At 48.2% G+C, this 20606-nt stretch overlaps 1 protein-coding gene across 3 annotated transcripts in view; it reads right to left on the reverse strand.

Annotated features, from left to right (window-relative positions):
* The window catches only part of LOC144941196 (arf-GAP with GTPase, ANK repeat and PH domain-containing protein 1-like), a 165774-nt gene that overhangs the window by 15317 nt on the left and 129851 nt on the right, over positions 1-20606 (reverse strand). For all 3 annotated transcript variants that reach the window (XM_078867809.1, XM_078867799.1, XM_078867790.1), the window contains exons 14-16: positions 11525-11679; positions 9270-9360; positions 6174-6396 (exon numbers count right to left, since the gene is read on the reverse strand). In XM_078867809.1, the coding sequence (XP_078723935.1) occupies positions 6174-6396; positions 9270-9360; positions 11525-11679 (469 nt within the window). The remainder of the gene's footprint in view (positions 1-6173; positions 6397-9269; positions 9361-11524; positions 11680-20606) is intronic.

Genomic DNA, 20606 nt, shown 5'->3' on the forward strand with positions numbered 1-20606 from the left:
CAAAAACTGGCAACAAAAATAAATTTATGGACAGTGTATTTTTGCTCTTTTGCCTCGCGGTCCTGCGACGGGGCCGGGGGAAGGAGCGTCGTGGGCGCACGCGAGCGAGCGGAGCCGCAGATCGCAGCCCTCCGAGATGGCGCTCGTAACGGTGCGCCTCGCGTAATAGCACCATCAAAGCCGAGCGCGACTTGTCAGTGCTGGGCCCCCGGATACGAGATGGCGTGTCCGTAGCCGCCTCTCCTCGAGCCATTAAACAAATAGCTTCCTGAGAGATCACCGCAAACTCATGGCGCCGGCCTCACGACGGCTCTGCGTGCCTCGGTTGACATCGTTGAAACGAACCGCTGACGTAGCTGGTTGCTGCCACTGCTGCTGCTATTGTCCCATCATTATCATCAGCAGCAGCATATTTTTCATTCGTTTTTATGACCAAGAGAAGGTAGAATGAGATCCATATTGGAAGAAAGAGACCAAAATTCTGAATTAATAAATGGGGACTAAATAACACGGGAATTATTTGTTCCTTGGTGGAGAGAGTGACAATGCGGATGCTGATATTATTAGTGTGGTTGTCGTTGTCTGCCTCAATGAGAGACATCGCTTGGTTTTCAGTTGCACTACTATATGGTGGTATATGCAGTTATTTTGATACCTTCACATGGATTTGTCAAATTATCCAAAGCTAGGGCCCTCATCTCATTCCTATAAAAAAATATATACCAATGAAGGTAGAGGTGGGAAACCTTTTTCCAAAACAGTGTTCCGATGTAATATTGCCCTCTAGTACCCGATTAGTTAATCCTGGATGTTTGCAGCGATGGATAAATAACGGCTCTACGCCGTTTCAATGTGGTAGGTCTCAAGTGGACACGGGCAGTGTGACGTGAAATCATGGGCAGGTATTCGGCACGTGACCCCGTAGGTTCCTCACCCCTCTATTAAGGCATTGGCTAAACATGCCCGACCAGAACCCAAATGAAATCGCGTCTCTGGCTTCGGTGAGGCTTTTCTGTGCAAAGCTGTAAAATGGTCATTATCAACGAACATTTATCACTGGATACATGATTTGCGACAACGTATAAATTAAACGCCTTTCCCAACGTTTGATGACACAATGGAGGTACTGGAGGTCATGCAGTTGTTGCCTGGGTTGTTGTTGTGGCATTTGATGCTGTTGTTGTTGTTGTTTCTGGCTTGCCTGCTGTTGAAGAATAACCAAACCAGTTTTGTGCTCGGCGCTTGTAATTTGTCAAAATGAGCTTCTCCGTCACTGTAGTAGTAGCAATAATAATGCGCTTAGTCACTGTTGGGATCATCTTGTTTAAATTTTACATCTGATTTAATGCATAATCAATGAGCACTGCTGTCGCAGAGAGGACCTGATATTAGAATCAATTAGAGATGACAGTCTTGGGACACTAATTATAAATTATGACAGCTATTTCTCCCGGAAAAAATGCTGTTATTTAAAAAAAAAATCAGTTCGAAGGGTGGTGGATGATTTGCAGGCTACATTGCTGTTGTAATTATTTCCTGTTTTATGCAAATCAATGGAGCAATTAAATTAGCGTCTGATTTAATCATTTTTACTTGCGTGTGTGAAACCGCAAAAGCAATATGCCTGCCTGGCTTTCAAAATCAGACGTGCCGAGCACTTAACCCGAGCAATGCAAGAACTAGTTAAAATTCATTACGGGTGACAGCGAACCTTAACCGGCACACAAACACACAAAAGCTAAAGACGTTCTGAATTAAGTTGGCTCTAACTCGCACTCAAAGCTGAGCTACAAATTACCGCTCTGCGTTCGGACCAAGGAGGTGCGCACTTTGCACTTAATTTCAGCCAGAGAGGGAAATTAAGATTAAAGCTCAATTTTGTCCACCTCATGCGGGAACTGGAGGAGAGTGTCTGTGAGGTGGGGATGAGGGGAGGGGGTGGGAGGGAAGGGGTTCACTGGATGGGCCCCAGCCCTGCTACAAAAGGCTGATGAAGCAAACTTGCCGTGGAAAAGACGGCAGGGCAGGCAAATTAGCAACGCTGTAATGTCGCGAATTCCTCGCAATTAATTAGGTCCATCAGGGGAGGGGGGAGGTTTGAGGTCTGCGCACAAGAAATGAACTGAGGAATCGTGACATTCTTTCGATAATTAATAGCACGTAAAAATAATGACGGTGCTACAGTGCGATCTCTCCGCGGCTGCAATGGATCAGCCATGGCCGGCGGGCGTGAAACAGCAAATGATTTGCCCGCTATTACCGCCGCGCCACGCTTTGCCGGCGTGCCGGGGAAATGGGGGCCCCGGCGTTATGTTTTATTACCGTTGCCGGTGTCGCCGCTTCAGTCATTCCGTCCTGCCCTGGAGGGGACTTTAATTGAACGGCGCGTTCGCCGGGGACCTCGACACGCAAGAGGTCGTCCAGATCGCTGCCGGACATATTTAACATTAAGGTAATCAGCCCATTAATTACCCCTCGGATCATTAAATCAGCCAGTCGCAAAATGAAATTTCAGAATCTATTACCCACTTCGGGGGTGCTTCCGAGGTGGGGGGTGGAGGTGGAGACGCAAATTTATCTGCGATGCAATTTTTACCGCTGCCTACTCTCGTCGACATGCCCCCCCCTCCCTCAGCCCTTCTCTCTCTCCTACCCACCCCCCTCAGCCCCTGAGCTTTTCCCAACTCTCCCCAAGGCCCCCCCCCCACCCAACGCATTTATCCCCCTCCTGCAATCCCCTGGCACACAGGCCACCCAGCTCGGCTTCATCACGCCACAGCTACAACTCAAGTGCGAAATGCACGAACTGTCCCAGACGCCCGTAGAATCTGCTGCTCCTCGCGAATTGCACACGACAGCGCCGGCGTGGGGAGCGAGCGAGGGTGCGGGCGCGCGATGCGGGCGCAGGGTGCGGGCGCTGGAATGGGCACGAAGGACACGGCGCGAGGAGTGGCTCGACCCGGCACACGGGGGCACCAGTTTGTCGGCCTCCTCCTCTCGGCCAGCTCCAACCAGGACTATCGCCAGCCCCACCACCGCCGCCGCATGGTTGCCTCCCACAGCCTGCCCGTCCCACCCACCCCCACTCACCCTCACTCACCCACCCGAAGCCCCCCCCCCCCTCCACCACCCCACTCTTCAACGTGCTGTCGATAACAAACCAGCCGGTAATTATCACACCGCTGCGTAATGTGAAACCCGCAAGGCCCTTCGCTTAAGGAGGTCAAGTGGGGATCTCAGACAAATGCTGTCTCCGCTACTTATGCAACTGAAAGACGTGCCACCTCCTCACAAGGACCCAGATAAATGGAACAATCACGCTGAGACCATTTCCCAACGCACCGGGTTGCCTGTCGAAATGGCAGAAGCTGCACGGCAGACCATTCCCACTATTAAACATCTAAATATCCATTTCTGCCGTGCTACGGTTGTTAATATTATTGTATATATATAGTTTTTATCCCACGCTTCCCTCCGTACTTCTCCTTGGGCTCCGTTCGTTTGAGCGAACGCGAATCCTTGCCCTGTAGTTATCCCACAGCGAGAGCAGGAGATTTGGAGGGGAGTGCGGAGAGATGTGACATTTTAATTAGCACGAGGGCTGGGTAAATAATTAACAGAGGGGTGAGGAAGGATTGGGGTGGAGGAGTGAGACAGAGCACTTCGTAAATAACTGATGAGTGAGGCATCCTGGAAGGCAGGAAAGTGGGACATTCCAGGCTGCATGAACCCACACCAAGTGCCGCATCCCAAATAAACAACCGGCTGATTTTTTGAGTCGTGCAAATCACACAGAGGCTAAACCACCCCCCCCCACCCACAAGGAATCCTTACTCATTACATGCCACTTTATCTTTTCACCAGCTTGGAAGGGAGCGTAATTGAGAAGGCTTCAGTAAATGTCCCCTCCACGAAGCCAGTGTGATGGTGATGCAGTGGTTCACGCACCGCACTGTGAACCCGGTGACCTGAGTTTGATTCCCAGCTTACATCATTTGCCCCCCCCCCCTCTCCAACCCTGCCCTTCATCAAGCATTGCATTGACAAAGAGTTACAAATTATTATATTTATCTACGCATTTGTCTTTTCTGATACAAGAAGCATTGCAGATCGCTGGTATTAGTACGTGTCTCTTTGTGTTAAATTCGTTTTACGAGGTTAATTGCATTTGTTCACAAATATAAAAGTAAACAGCATTTCTGTTATTTCCCCAAAAAGTTGGCAAATTGAGAGCAAATAACAACAATTCTGCATCTCTCTTTTAAACAGCCAATGACCAAGTTTTGCTAAGGATGTGCCAGTACTTGACCAAGTTTGCAACGATAAGATATGAGTTGTAATTTTGTGAGTCAAGACTTGTCTTTCTGAAGATTGTCTGCTTCTAGTTTTTGATGGGGGACTGCCGCTTCCCGTGGAGAATTATTTTCAAGTGAATTTAACTTAAAAAGAACAAAAGAAACCTTAACAGGCGTACACCCGAAATTCTTACAAATGTGGATACACCATCTGCTGTCGGATAAGAAACCACACAAACAACACACTAATGCTCTCCCACCACCACAAACTATTCCGCACAGGCCCGCTGCTCCCCAAACCCGCCCCTATAGGGCCGCCCAGAACACCGTCATAACGTTGCTAATTATACTTTTGTATCCGTATAACTGCCGCGACTACGCAAGGTGCGCCCGCCGCCGCCGGAGCAGTGGACCCCCATCAGCGAGCCCTCAGTGCAGAGGAGCCTCCTGGGAGGCAGCAAGAGGGGAAGGAAGAGCCGGGCGCAGGCCGGGCGGCAGCTGGCCTGGGACGGCGCTCGGCGCGCACGAGACCGCTGCTCCCCCTCTCGAGGACTCCCCTGAGCCCCGTCGCAGCTCCAGGCTCCGGTTTCAAGCTGCCTTCAAGCGGCCCAGCGCCACGACAGCTTGTAAAGAGCATCAGACGCAGCGCAGCGATTTGCAGATTGCCGGCTTAAGCCCCCAGTTTAGGAAGCGATGGCTTTATTTGGAAGGCTTTCGAAAGCCATTTCACTAACACTGCTTGTCGCCTGCCAGTCAGGCACATAATTGTGAAAAGCGATCCTCCGAGGAGGGCGCCCGCTCCGCTGTAATAAAGACGCTGCCGCTGCCGCTGCTACTGACAGTGCAGGCCCCAGAGCCCCGCCACCTTGTTACGGGGTGGCATCCAAAGTTTACGCGTTCTGCTTCTAAGTGCCGCATAAACAAAACCAAGCCGGTTCGAATCGTGACACAGCGCACGCTAGCGTGAGCCGTCTGCCTTAAAATAAGCGTTCACCGTGGGGACCCGTGGCGGTGGCCACTATCAGTGGCTTTGCCGGGGGCATGGGCAGTCCAGCCGAGCTCGCACCGCGCTCGACCCAGCAAAGCGGCGCCGGGAAAACACCGCCTCTCGATTGAACCGCTTAACGGCATGAGCCACATTTGCGCACGCAACGCAAATAACATCCGGCTGCAACATTTGCATAAAAATGCTTCTGTAAATATGATGCGTGTTTTCGACGCATGCAAAACATCCATTTGTAAAACATATAACACAAACGCAATGTGGGCTCCCAAAACACCATCGTGTTCATTCAACATCGTGTAGCGCATTTTAATCATGCACACACTCATTTACTACTGCAACTCTAGTTACTACTAAGTGGGTTATTACAAGGACCTTCTATCCTATCATCCGCATAGCTGCAAAGAAATAAAATGACCAACATGTTGGTCACACGAGTCATGATAGCAGCTCAGCTCCGTGAAAAGACTCAATTTAGAGAGGCAAAAGGGTAAGTTGAGACTCCTCGCTTTCACAGCTCGGCAAGTGACCTGGATACTCGATTTAAAGAACAATTACAAAGAGAACCAAGTATAACGGTTATGCCCTGCAGCATTCGTTTCCTGCTCGGTCCTCAATGTGCACAACACAGCGATGCCACGAGACCATCGGACGCGACATCTCGCGCCACGGCAATACCGAGCGCAGACAAACCAGTCCCACAATGGCGACCGCTCGCACACCAGACCTGACGTCGCACAACAACGACACCGCCGCACGGCGGAACCGCCGCGCAAACCGAATCGGTCACGGACGAAACCGTCGCACGCGACACGAACCACGCGATGCCGTCCAGCGCGCAAGCGAGCGAGAAAGACCGGCGCGGCGGAGCTCACCGGGAGCTGTGCGGGCCTGGCTTGGCATGTCCGGCGAGGGAGCCCTCCCACACGCCGCGCGACATGGCGTTCCCCACCGACACCATGACCTGCGCCAGCTCGTCGGGCCACTCGTCCAGGTCGAGCGAGCGCACGCGCGATACGTGCGAGCCCAGGTTGCGGTGGATGCCCGAGCATTCGATGCAGATGAGGGCGCCCAGGTTGAGGCTCGCCCAGTCGGGGTCTAAAAGGGTGGACACACGGGGAGAGGGGGTGATAGTTACCAGCACATTTTTAACGTAAGATGGAACTAAAACGCTTCATTTAATTGTGTTCTTTGAAGGGTGAATTTATAAATAAATTAATTTAAGTACCATAAATAATGTGGACAACAAGTCGAATGTGTCTGATGAAATTGCAATAATTGACAATGAACATTTGTACATGGGTAACTGAACGTGGTTAACATGGTTAACTGAAAGTGGTCAAATTAATACATAGACATTTAAAATATCAATGTTGCGATGTACATTGTAGAGCTACGATAAGGTAACATAAACAATCAGTTGCTAATACCCCTGGGTGTAAGCAACACATTTAATGGTGTCATATCTGATGGAACAAAAATCAGGCTGGATGTGGCCTATCACTTCGAAAGGTTCAACAATTGAGTTCAGCCATCACCGCAAGCATCTTCGCTGCGTGCCTACTTCAGAACTGTGAAGCGACATCAACAATGTTAGTGAGAGGAAATCAGACGCATGCATCGCGTACGTGCGGTAGAGGTGAGCCATTGTTATTTTTCACGTTAATATTTGAAAATGCTAAGGTGCGTGTTAATGCATTGTCCGTAAAAAAGTGTATCAAATTCCCAATAGTCCCTGGCTAAAGAAAAGGTTTCCCACCTCTGGGTCAAACTGAATGCGCCCAGCAAAGACTGAGTCTCCCGTGAGTATTATCAACCGTAGCGCTGCAAGGCCGACAGCTAAATTGGATAATGCCAGAATAAACACATCCGCAAAAAATTACAACACAGAAGCCCCTTACAATAAACACGGAAACAGATGAACCCTTCCCGGTGACTGACAAGAGTGATTCCTTAAACAGGAGCTTGCGCTAAGAGTGCAAGGCTGCATAGATCATTGGAATCGAAAGCCTTCCATTTCTCAAGCAACATATTTGGGGAAAGTTGGATTTAAGCCATGAAAAGGCCATCACGCCGATACAAACTCCCAAGTTGCTTGGAATGAAAACCACGATTTTATTTTATTCAAGAACCATAAAATTAAAGTCAAAACAAGCTAAACAATATTTATAAAAAACCAAAAGTTATTTTTGTTTTACTGCAACGTGTGCATAAAACTTTTTTGGTTTCTGGAATTGAGGGCCAACCACTTCACTTCCCGCTTACAGATCATGGAGTGAAATTGAAAAATCCACTTTCAAAAACGGCTCCACTCATTCAGACCTTTTGTAATATGAGTGGATATTCATTCATTTTTGTCGGCCACGGTTGACACAAACCCATATTGTGGCAGTAACATTTGTGGCAATATAGCGCGACACGTTTAATGTACAAGGGCCCAATTTAAAGGTGGGTCGAGACCCCTCAACCTTCACCCAAAAAATAAGTAATGATGTAAGCATTCGGTGCATGAAATTGTGGCGGCAGTTGCGGTATTGGCCGCGACGCCACGCGCAGCCGGGGGAACGCACGCGCGCAGTAGCGATGACCTTTTTACGCAGCCGTGCAGACCGCCAGACCCAACGCACGCGTGCATCGAGTGGGAAGGGGGGGGAACAACTAAAACAAAAACTTAACCGTGCTATTTTATTTCAAATGTTCCGTTTTAAAAGTTTAAATTAAAAACACTGCCGGCTGGCTTTAGTTTTTTTTTGGGTGTTTTTTTACACTCCGCTTTTATTTGGTCTCAAATATAACAAAAAAGGTAAAGGCTTAAAAGAAAGCAAAAATTGTATCACAGGAACAATTTTGGCAAAATAAAAAAAAAATGTTGCTTTCAATGAAAGCAAGACATGTTCCTATGAACATCTCTCCGTGCCGTTATTAAGGCGGCTGAACAAAAAGTCAAATCACAAAAAGGGCTCCTCTTGATGGAAAATGTCCTCCGTTTCAACGGGGAGATGGTCTATTAAATTGCGATAGTGCACAGCTGCACGTGAATTCACCAAACTAAACCACTTCATTCCACGCCAGCACACAGCAGGCTACGAAACACAGCGATTTGAAAACGGTCTGGAAGGGGCAAAGCAGGCGATGCCTTGCGCTGCGGATCGCTGTAGGCAGAAATACGGTGGCTGTTAATTTTAGTTTTGTTCAACATGAAACCATTACAGAGGCCGGCAAAAACCCACTATTTGAGCGGCCGAACACAACTGTGTATAAAACAAGACCCTCGCAAAAAACTATGCAATTTACACTCGAGAAGTTTTCACCAAAATGCATTTTCTCATTTGGACCAAATGAACGTTTGGAACTAAGGGTATAGCACAAAAAAGAAGGGAATTTATCAAGGGGGAAAGAGTTTAAACTTAGAAGGATCAACCAAAACGAGTATTCTGGCTATAAATCTAGACTGGCAAGTGATTCATTTTGCTATTTAGCATATAGATGTATGCATGTACTTAACAACAGGACAATAGCTCCTGACTCCCCACAAATCAGGACTTATTTTATCAACCCAGAGAAACAATGCTCTAAGTTGACTCCTGACATGAATGATAGCTGCGATGAAACAGCACTAGTAATTAGGCACGTCACAATGCAGAGATTAATTTATTATAATCGATTCGCACTTTCAGTATTTATGCGCCAAAATCTTGCGTGTGATGATCAGTTGTTTGTGAGAAATGCAACATTCATGCTGTTATATTTTGGATATTGCAGCAGACAAAACTGTATAAAAGAGGAATAACGACGTGGTAAAGACGACACAAAATTTACCTTTAAGCGATTCTTGAATTGCGGCTTACAATCGTGACTATTCATCGACTTCGCTGGCAGGATGAACCCTTGCCGCCTCTTGATAACACGGCACATCACTGTGCTCGTAAGAGTCGAGCAAATATTCCGTGCGGGGGTCAGGCGTCACTCACTGGGGGCACCGCAGTCGATGCAGACGTCGTTCCCTTGCACGTCGCGGATGTTCTGCGCGGCCACCGCGCTTCCTTGGCTCCCCAGCCGCGTCTGCAAGAATCGACGAATGGACAAATTATTGAAAAAATTGCCCATCCTTCAAGAGCCAAGAGACAGGGCCGACAAATTCCATTCAAACCAGATTCATTCCCTGCAATCGGAGATCTGGCCTCACTACCTTAGATCCCAGTTCGCTGGATTCTAAGGGTCCGCGTTTAACTCTTACCTGACTGAACTCCTGTTTCCACGTCGCAAGTCATTCACTTTGTTCACACGCTTGACCATTCAGACATCTGCAGTTAAAAACGGATATCCATACGCCGCTCCTGACTTTTGGAAAGACTCACTGCCCTCGGTTGAGGGTCCATTTGTAAATCACGCCCAAATATATACATCTTCAATAAGGTTTTTACTAACGTGCACTATATGAGCAATGACATGTGTTTATATTTGTTGATTTCATCTCCAATGTGTCTTATTTTACAGTTTCTATACATTACAATTGTATTGTTAAGAACTTTGTGATGTCTTGGTCTGGAAAGGCGCCGTATCAATGCGGCGTGGTTATGTTGTTATCTAAGTTGTTATCTACCAATGAATTCCGGTGACATCTACCCGGAAGTTGGCGGCGCTCGCAGCGGCATTGCTACGCCACCGCCCGCGTCCCCGCGGGACGGCAAATACTCGGTACATCGAGCATGACACGACCCCGTGGCATGAAATCGATCTGTCAAAAGGGGTACCACTAATCAGTGAACAAGAGACAGCACAAGGTAGCAGCAGTGGTCGTCACCACCCCTCCCCTACCGACCCTAGCGTTTGACGTTCAATCCACTCGCAGGTGCAGCGTCGTGGTCAGGTGACGTACGGTGTGCCAGGAGTGGCTGTACTTTCGAACGGCTCATTTATACTGAGCCCGCGAGGGTAATTCGAGTAAAAGTGTTCACGCCGTGGATTGTAAAGCCGAGCATAACCCCGAGGCTGACCGATGGTGACCTGCGAGAATCTGTTTTTGAGCCGAGTGGCACAGCACCCTGAACCGTGGCCGAGCTAGGCGATGCGTGGAGTTGGAAGCAACTTCCGTGAGGTTCTGGAGCAGGGATTCACAACATTGCGGGCCGACGTAACTGTGCTCGGTGCTAAACGTGCGGCGAGTTTTCAGTTTTCACGGTCACCACACTCTGAAGTCTCTCGGTGATTTATGGCCGGTGCCTGAAAAGGTTAAAAACCACCGATCCTTCAAAACAGGATTGATATCCTTTATTTAAAACAAGAAGCCTCTCCGTGCTGAAATGGGCACGCGGTAGTGCTTACCACCACCGGATGTCCTAATTCAGCGGTGGAAATTCCACATTCCTTTGTGAGAACCAGTCTCTCCATGGGACAGCCACTGTTCACTTCGCACAATAAGGTACTCTATTTATAATGTAGTATTTCCCCCCAATTGCGCTCTCGGTGTCGTACCATGAGACGAAGCATCCTTTCAGAACTCTCGTAGAGAACGGCCTGTGAAACAGGATATCAGAACTAAACTAAACTTTTTATTTTGCCAGGTAAGGCCCACTGGGCTAGATAGCTGTTTACTCGGAAGCGACTTGGCTACAAATGATAGCTCAACGCAATGGCTTATCACGTGGAAATTTATAGCAGCCAAATACTCTAAACGCATGTTTCTAAACTACTCCCGAGGTTCCTTCCAGTGACTTCTTTATCCATATTAAGGCCGTGACACTTTCTTTCAACAGACACGTTCAAATGATCGTAGTCAAACTGATTTTGGGCTTTTTTTTGTCAACTTCAGTGAAAAACTTAAACTTATTTTTTTTTATGCAGTCATCAGTGACCAAGCTGAGATTATCAGATCAGTACAGCGGAGAACATGGTTTAATCACAGGCGACCGAAACCCAGACTCGAACCCGGAATCTCAACGGTGCCGATTCAGTGCTGTGACTCCTGAGCCAGCCGGCCACCTCAAACGAGCACATTTTCACGACCTCCGAGACATAATCTTGCGAGTCGACCCCCAACCTGGATTTGAACTCTCAACCTTCTGATTACGATTCAAGTCAGTGCCACCCGCGTGGACAAATTAAGGTGACGCGTCCCACCCCGCAGCGAGGGAGACCTGGGGACAAACGATACCAATGGAAGTAAGATAGGCATTGCTGAGCAAGGCATCGTCTGCTCGAATGATCTCATCGTTTCGGGCCCGACCTTCGTCTTGCGGCTGTCGCAGGACTGCAGGCTGGCGAGGATGCGGCCCTCGATGGCCTGAACCCAGGCGTCTCGCTCCTCCCAGCTGGGGGCCTCAAAGTGCCAAGTTTGTCCCGACAGCGACACCAGCACAAACTCAAACGTCTCTTCTGGATCTGCAATAGTGGAGTGGTGGGGGGGGGGGGGGTTGGGGGATGGGAGATGCAGTGTTAAAACAAGCCTTAAAATATTATTAAACAAAACAAATAAATATACACCAAACAAAAAACACCGCCACATCACTGGTGGCCACTTATTGTGCCCACCGTCGTGTGTCACGAACGTATCTTCAGAAAAGGCACACACGAAAATGATGCACGTCACGAATTATATTATGTTTGTATTCAGTGTAATAAGTGATAGTGTAAAAATGCCATTCCAGCAGTGTCAGAGGTTGGCCAACAGCATATGTGTACAGAACACAGGTGACAAGAATGCTACGAACTGAAGAATATGTGGGTGCCTACATTTAATGTATCAAATATATCTGAGGCACACAACATAACAAATTCAGTTTACTCCATTTATTTTCCATTTAATTATTTATCACATCGGGGGAAGGAGGGGATGGAATTGGGGCAGTGTGAGCAAGTACAACTGATCTTGAAAGTCAAGGGGGAGGACAAAAAACCAGGGCTAAAGGGGCCAAAATAAGTAAATAAATAAACAAGCCAAGCATTTTCTCCAGAGACTCACGGCGCCCGAGAGATGAACCCTACGGCGTAATCAAAAGAGGAGCGGTGCTCGTGGCTCGCCACTTAACACAGGAAGAGACCACGCGAGGTTATCGGAGGCTGGACCGCGGCACGGACACACGTTAAAAAAAACACACACACACAGCACGGCGAATCTAAACGGGGGGCTTTCGTCGTGCAATCAAAGGGCGGCTCTGACCCCCCCTCCCCCCCCCGTTCGCCGCTTCTCTCTCCTTGTTTAGCATCGACTGCCGGTGTCAAAGGTGATCAAAACCCACCTTTGAAATTCAGCATCTTTTTACGAGAGGTAAAAAAAAGAATTGCCGCAGTAAAAATAAAATATTGCGAAAACGTGTTAATTAGGGACAAAATACTGCCCGCTGCCTTTTCACCAAAGTTGAGATGGAGGTTTGACGCGTGTCCCTGCTCGCTGCCGACAATGCCGACAATCATTCGCATCGCTCGGCATGGAAAACCATATTGTTAGCGAATAAGATTATGACAATGCCCAACAAATAAATACCAAAAAATTACAAATATGAAATGGCAAATTTACCTATTTATATTTCCTCCAATGAGAGTAAAAAAAAACCTACCCACGGATGCCTCTCAAAACCCCACTTTATCACAAACAATGAAATTTCTACGCGTATACAAAAAAAAACTCGTGCTATATCTTCTTACACCTTGCTGGCAGGTGGTAGGAATTCAGTTGGCAAACGGTACGACTGCTACTGTGCTGCCCTTTTCCTCGCTGACCCGCTGCTCGGTGTTTAATAAACGGCCACGCATCGGTGTGGGAGGATGCGGGGTAGTGGGAGGCGGGGGCAAGGGGGGGGGGGGAGCAGGTCAGACCCGCGCTGACCTCGGCGCCCGTGCCGCCAAACGAAGCAACAAATTAAAACGCTGTTGCTTAAATGTCAGGGCCCCCGTGCGCTCCACCAACCCTGGTCCATTACCTCCGCCCGTTGTTTTATTTATGCCCCCGTCCGACCATGGCCAAAACACGCGCCGCGCCCGCGTGCGTAATGCGTGAAATTTTCAACTCGATTAGCCTCCGCTCCTTCGTTAATTTTCTCAGTCCTTTTTTTTTCAGCGGAGAGAAAGGTACATGCCCCTGGCCCGCTGTTTCATTACAAATAACAGCGTTTTACAAAATGCCTTGGTAGCGGCTTCGATTTGAGGAAATAATTAAAAACAAGGCACGAGGAATAAAATAAATAAAACTCTCCTCCATATCCACAACCCCTCCTCCAACCAACCCCCCAGCACAAATAACCCAAAACCAGGAAATGATCAAATATAAAATGTCCACAAAGCAAATCGGTATGCCGACACCCACCACGGAGAATCAAAGATCGCATGTCGTGTAATTGCCTCCTGCATCAGCCCTGCTTCCAACATAAATGTTTGTTAAGCAGTCCATCGCAGGCAAATTTCCCAACCTCACCTTTGGTCATGCCGCGAGAAGAAAAGATGCGAGAACTGACGGAGGAGCCCGAGGGATGGGGTAGGATTGGGATGGCGAGGGAGCAGGAGGTAGGGGGGGGGGGCCGCCTCAGTGGGAGGGAAACGGAGGAAAATTTGTAACAAAAAATATATATAGCGAGAGACAGAGAGATGTCACAAAGAACAAGCGTGAACGCGCGATTGCTGTGCCCCCCCCCCCATGCCCCCACGGCCCCCTCTCCCGCACCCCCCACCCCTCTACCACACCCTCCCCCTGCCCCCCCCCCCACACCTTGTAATCTCATCAAAAAACGCCTTGTTATGTGTTCGCCGTCAAAGTGAGGGAAGATCAATACGAGCAAGTTAACGTCTGTCATTATGTGTGTCATGCTGTCAGCGCGATTTAACGGCACGTTTTGCGCTTTGAGCCGCGCACACCGCGCACACGCCGCACGTACAGAGGGTCGACAAAAATGTTGGGACGCTCCACCCATTGATGCATTAGCCGGTGCAGGCCATTATAGCGTCGACTCGCTGTCCCCACTCGTCGCTCTTCCGCTCGCCCGTCACGACTGCCCTATTATTTTCTATTTATTTACTACTCCGGACTCGTTTTTTGGAAAAGGGGAGAAATTTAAATAAGGATCGCGCCAACTTGATGAGCTGTGACTCGTACCCATTGCGGTCAAATAATTCACAAGATGGGTTTTTTTTTTCTTTCAAACAAAAGAGCGCGTGGAATGAAACAAAAAAATACATGGAGAAACGCAGAATAGCGAATACCCTCATTAGTGTCCCTGGAGAACTGAGCCAGTCCACAGCATTTTGAAAAAAACTAAAAAAAAAACTACTTTTTGGGGGGTTTTCACAATGTGTGCATTAACTATGGGATAACAAATTTTTTATTTTTTTTCTCCAAAACTATATTTTACTAATAAAAAATATCTTCATCGTAATCCTCATACTATTCGCCTATTTTAAACCTGCAATTGGTAAAATGTTGATTATTTACAGTTAGGCCTTCCATGGGTAAATTTCCAAAATAGTTTTGTTTCGACGAAGGTGCAAGTGATTAGTGTGAAGTATCATCAAATAACCCTGATGACTATTGAACTATTATTTTTATTTTACCAGGCAAAGCCCACTAAGCTAGTAGTTCTTTGTCCCAAGTGACCTGGCCACAAATGATAGCTCAAAGAAGTGGCTTATCATGGGGAAATTTATAGCGGCAAAATAATCTAAAGGCATGTTTCTAAATGTGGAGGGGAAAACCTGAGGGTAAGGAGAAAAATCCACAAGACCACGGGGAGAACATACAAACTCCAAATATACAGGCGTCAGGGTCGAGATCGTACCCACGACCTCCTGCATACCAGGCAAGGGAGATAACATCTCACCACAGCGGCACCCATACAATAACTTCCATGATATGGATGGGTGGGGAGGGGGGCTTCATCCAGCAGTGTTCTAACAAAGCGTTTTAATTCGTTATCATTATGCAATGAAAACGGTTCCCAATTAACATTAAAGGAATACAATGAATGACACAGATTCCCGAGTGAATTAATCAATTTGTGACCGCGCAAACAAGATTGAGGCTTGAGCAGGAACGTAAACTTTCCGTTATAACTGTACAATTCAGAGCAGTGGTTAACAGTGGGACACAGCTGACTCCACATCGACAGTCATGCTGGTTCTGTACGGTGATCCAGCCATCGCTGAAACCGAGGTTAAATTGGGTGGGAATCACCGACGCCTTTTAAATATAAATATTTCATGGAAAAACATCTTTTGTTATGGAACTGAAGGCCATTTTGGGCAATTCAGAATGTCTTCACCCACAGGGCTGTGGCATTCCTGGCTAAACATTCCCATGGGAGAAAATGTTTCCCTTCCAAGAGTACCAGATCAGAAATTCGTTTTCAAAGCAGTTGTTTTTAATTTCAGATAAAACACCCATTACCGAATTCTATTATTACGTGTTGCATTCAATTTGGCTATCTCTAACCCATGCCCACATTTTATTTAACAATTATGAGCATCCCTCACACCAAACGTATATGAAAGGAATAGAACATTATTGCTAAATATTTACTTACAACATTAAGATTCAGACAAACGCCGCCAACGCTGCTCTTGCGACGTACAACAGCGGTCTAAACCTTTCGGAGTGGTGAGGGGAACAAAATAGGCAGGTTTTTTTTCACCCCCCAGGTGCACCTCTCGTGTATAGGGTCACCGAAATACCAACGAGGAATCGACTAAATTGGTTTTGGCCACATCGATTCCTGGAATGGATACCGCTCGCGAGCCAGAGCCTGCCTGAGCGAGGCAGAGCTGAGACGCTAAAGAATGGAGGCCAAATCCTTACTGCCTCGAGGGAACCCTTTATTTATTACAAGTGTAAATATATAGATATTCATTTATCACTCTCGCTATCGATAGTGCCATTTACCCCCTCCGTAAAATTGTTTTTAATTACGTGATAAAACAAATCGCCCACTTGCCTTTCCCTCTCTCCGAGATCTGCACGGTCCTAATGGTGTAAATGATGTCTGCATGATAATACCAATAACATTTAATAAGACATTTCAAACTCAAAGAACAATAACAGAACAAGAAACCATCGACAAGAGGAAACGAAATTTGGATGTGGTGGTGCATGTCCGTGATCTAGCTCTTTGGAGGTCACGTTTGGTGGATCACGCAGAGTACTATGATACTCAAAAACCTGCTGGGCTGCAAAGTGCTCAGGTGACGCCAGGACAGGAAGTGGGTTCATAAACCCATCTGTGTGGATTTTTTAGATTTATCCACATATACGCGTGGTGAATTTTTTTCTGGCTGCTCTGGTTTTCGCCCACCACAGAAATAAACGGAGTTAGTGAAACCTCTCAATGTGGGAGACTCGTGGAAGAGTGTTGAGACTGCGAGACTTTCTCGGGAAAATAAAACAAACTATTATTATCAATTACATTACACAGAAGTACATCACAGTAATTCAATCAACAGTCAAAAACACAAAGTCTTGTGATTGTATTGGACTCGGGGGAGGAGTGATGAGAAGAGGTGTGCGACAAGAGGGTTAATGGGCCAGCATGACAAGTGGGTGTAAGTCCGGTGGAATAAATCGTAACAAGCGACATTCCTTCTCAGTGGTTAATCGTACATGGTACAAACCGAGGGGAAATGTCACGCAAGGTGTTTTATGCAGCCGAGTCCTGATTCTACCTCTTCCAGTCACCGACAACCGAGGCTCAAGTGAGAGCCACCCTGGCACTCACTGCAAATGTCAACGGCTGAACTTTGGACGGGCCGAGAGAAAATGACAAAGCGGCACGCGTGTTAAAGCACACACTGACAGGACCTCCGTGCCTTATCTTCCATAGAATAACAGGTGTGTGTTGGGCAGAGTTCACAGGGGTTTGTGTAGCTCTTTCATTCTGCCGTTCGCCCCTGTCAGAGGAGATATCGTCTCGTCCGACACGCCGAATGTGTCGGGGACTTTTGGGCCATCAGTTCCACCATCTCCACAACCGCCATACAGTAACGCTCCGGCATCGCTCTGTGTCAGCGACGGCGGCCCAACCAGGCCCCACCAGGACCCACAATCACAGAGACATTGGCGACCTTTACCCCTGCCTCCTCCGGCCTTGAGACTTGCTGGCCTGGCTGCGGCCAAGAAGACTGAAAGCGTAATCATCCTCCGGGTGGTCAAAGGCAGTCGCAGCGCCGCAATGACAGCTTTCCGATAAAACCGGCAAGATTTTCCGGCAGTGATGCCGTCAACGTGCGACTGGCAATGGGGGGGGGGGGTGGGGGGGGGGCGCTAAACACGGACGTGGGCGGTCTAACGGGCGGACAAACGACCGGCCTCTGTGTCGTCGCGTGTATATTGGGGCACAAATCAGCGCCGCCGAGGGTTGAGGTTGGCGTTGGGACATGTGTGGGGTCCTGCACAGAGGAGGGTATTGACAGAAAGGAGTCACCAGACACTTTTTACCAGAGTCGTTTGGCTGTCACTGGGGGTGACTTACCTTGGTAATGCCTGGGTCATGTGATCTAAACACATGCGCCGGGAGTGGTGGGGAGCGCCTGTGATCCAGAGCTTTGGAGGCAAGGGTTGGTGGATCACATACAGGTTTGTGAAACCTCACTGGGTGACTGGGTGGCTGGGAGATAAGAGGAGAGCAAGAGGGTTCATGAACCCATCTGTGCGCATCTTTGAGGGACATCTACTGGGCAGGGTTTTCTTCGGGAACGGCACTCTTAAAAAGAGCATTGAGGCATTGTGAGGCTTTCCTGGGTGGATAATGGAAATTGTTTATTATTAGAATTCTTAGCATCTGCTGTCGAAATTCTATTCTAAGTGACAATTCTGAAGGCAGAAAAAACAAATCCCAGATGTTTAATTAAATTAACAAAATGTGTTTAAACTGCAGACAAAAAGGTATCACCTGCCTAATTCAGTAGTTAAAGATTAATAAATATGAAGTACATTCTTTCCTGATTGCTTTGATTTGTTTACTTTTATGAGCATGGTAATTCCGTGCAATTAGCGCTGGTAATTGGGCGTTTGCACGTGTAGACAACCTGCCATCTGTTATTTGGACAAGCCCCTCGCTACGTGCAATAACGCGAGAAATATAATTTGCACACCTGATGGGCTTTTAATTATAACGGTGCCGTCTGAAGCCATTAAGGCTCGGAGCCACTCATTTGTGAGAATGGCGCTCGAAGCAGTCGCTGGCCGGAGGGGAACGGGGAGGAGAGTGGAATTAAGCGAGCGTGAGAGCGGGGGAAAGACACAGGAGACATCATCTTGGGTGGCGAGATTTTAACTCCCTCGGCCTGGTATGCACGAGGTCGTGGGTTCGATACCGACCCTGACGCCATTTGGAGTTAGCATTTTCTCTCTCCCTGTGGTATTGTGGATTTCTCTCCGGGTCCTCCGGTTTTTCCCTCCACATTTAGAATCCACATGTCTTTAGAGTATTCGGCTACTATACATTTCCACATGATAAGCCACGTGATTGAACTATCATTTATGGCCAGGTCGCTTCTGAAAAAGAGCTATATAGCTCAGTGGGCCTTACCTGGTAAAATAAAAAAAAATAGTTTAGAGTTAGTAGTTTAGATACATAGTTAGATAATACAAATGAGATACCTGACCGCAAACTCAAGGGAGACCGATAAAGAGGCTTACAGACCGGTATAATATAAAGGGTCGTGGAAATATAGATTGTTAAACACTCGAAGGTCGATATTTGTAAGGAGACGTCGATGGGTAGATGGACAGATAATGAGGCACTGTGACGAAGATAGACGTGGATGGATTGAGACATCACGAGCCGGAGATGAGCAATGAAATGAGAGAAATGGGGGAAGAGATTGAGACAAAAACATGCAGAGGTAAATACTGACAGACAGACAAATAAACACGTGAACTGGGTGCCAAGACAAAAATATACCGAGTGACACATGGACACAACATAAACAAAAAGGGACAGGGGGAGGCAGACACGGGAAAAAATAAACACGGAGACATAATGAGATACACAGAGACACGAATATGTACTCACAGACAGACAAGGCTGAGAGATACAGAAAGACAGAGACACAAAGTGGACTGGAGAGACAGATAGACGGGAGACATGGAAACAAAAGAAACATGTAGACAAAAATACACAGCGAGAGACGGACACGTACAGGGGCACAACGCAGTGAGCCACACGGTAAGAGACGCACACAAAGAGACACAACCACAGACACACAAAGAGACACGGACAGACACAAAGACACACACGGTGAGCGACACACAAGGACAAAGATCCCCCGTATAACCTTAATAGACTGTTGGGGCAAGTGCTGTTCGCGCTATGAAGACCGGCACAGCACACAACGGGGGGTTGCCAACCACATGCCCAGTGGCGATATTGAGACATCGCACCAGTTACTCAATTGAGGCTGACACGACCTAGGGGAGGCCCAGGACCGGTTCAGATAATCGTCACTGGCGTTGGCCGTGAGCGGGAACCGAACTCGGGGTCTCCGGGTTTGAAGCGCGGCGGCGCTGACCGCTACACCACCGCTCCCCACACACAAAGAGAGACGCACAGAGACTCCCACCAGCGAGACAAAGAGACAGCCAGAGACCACGCAGAGACACGAGCAGGAGACGCGGAGACGCACGCGAGCTGCTGCTGCTGCTGCTGCCGTCTCCGCTGCCCCGCTGGGCTGCAGCGGGCATCGCATTAAATTACGACGGCGCTTCACTCACGCGCAGCAGCTTCTCGCTGCCATTAAAAATGACTCCAGAGCACATGTGCAGACTCAAACAGTTACAACATAAAAGGAGGAGCAGAGTAGAGGAGAGGGAGGAGAGGGGGGGGGGCACCAGTGAGAGGGAAAGGATGCACGGGGAGTTGCGGTGGGGGGGGTTGTCGGTGGTGGAGGAGGAGGGGGGGTGAAAGCAGCAAAAAAATAAAAATGAGGGTTGGCGAGAAACAAATTGATTCGCGTGCCTCGGCTGCCGTAAATGGAGCTGCTGGCTCGCATCACTACACGTAAGACGCAGCGAGATGGGCGCGGGGAGTCGTTCCGTCACAGTTCGCAAACCCTCCTCGCTATTAGTGTTATTATTTTCTCCTTCTTTCGCTCTCTACGGTTCTTTCTCGGCGTTTTTATATTTTCAGGGCAGCACTGCCCATCCGCCCGCCCACCCACCCACCCCGTCATTGTTAGCAATGTTTTCGTGGGCGAAGTGGATTGGTAACGCGGCGCTTGCGACCCACTCAAGAGTCCCGGTGTCCCCGTGTGCCAGGCGGTTGGGTACGTGTGTGCGTCTAATTGTAGCCCTGTGTGTGCGTGCGTGTTTAGGTGTACACTTTGCCCGGGTG

The sequence above is a fragment of the Lampetra fluviatilis genome, chromosome 2, assembly GCF_964198595.1.
Source record: "Lampetra fluviatilis chromosome 2, kcLamFluv1.1, whole genome shotgun sequence".
In the NCBI taxonomy this organism is placed as follows: domain Eukaryota; kingdom Metazoa; phylum Chordata; class Hyperoartia; order Petromyzontiformes; family Petromyzontidae; genus Lampetra; species Lampetra fluviatilis.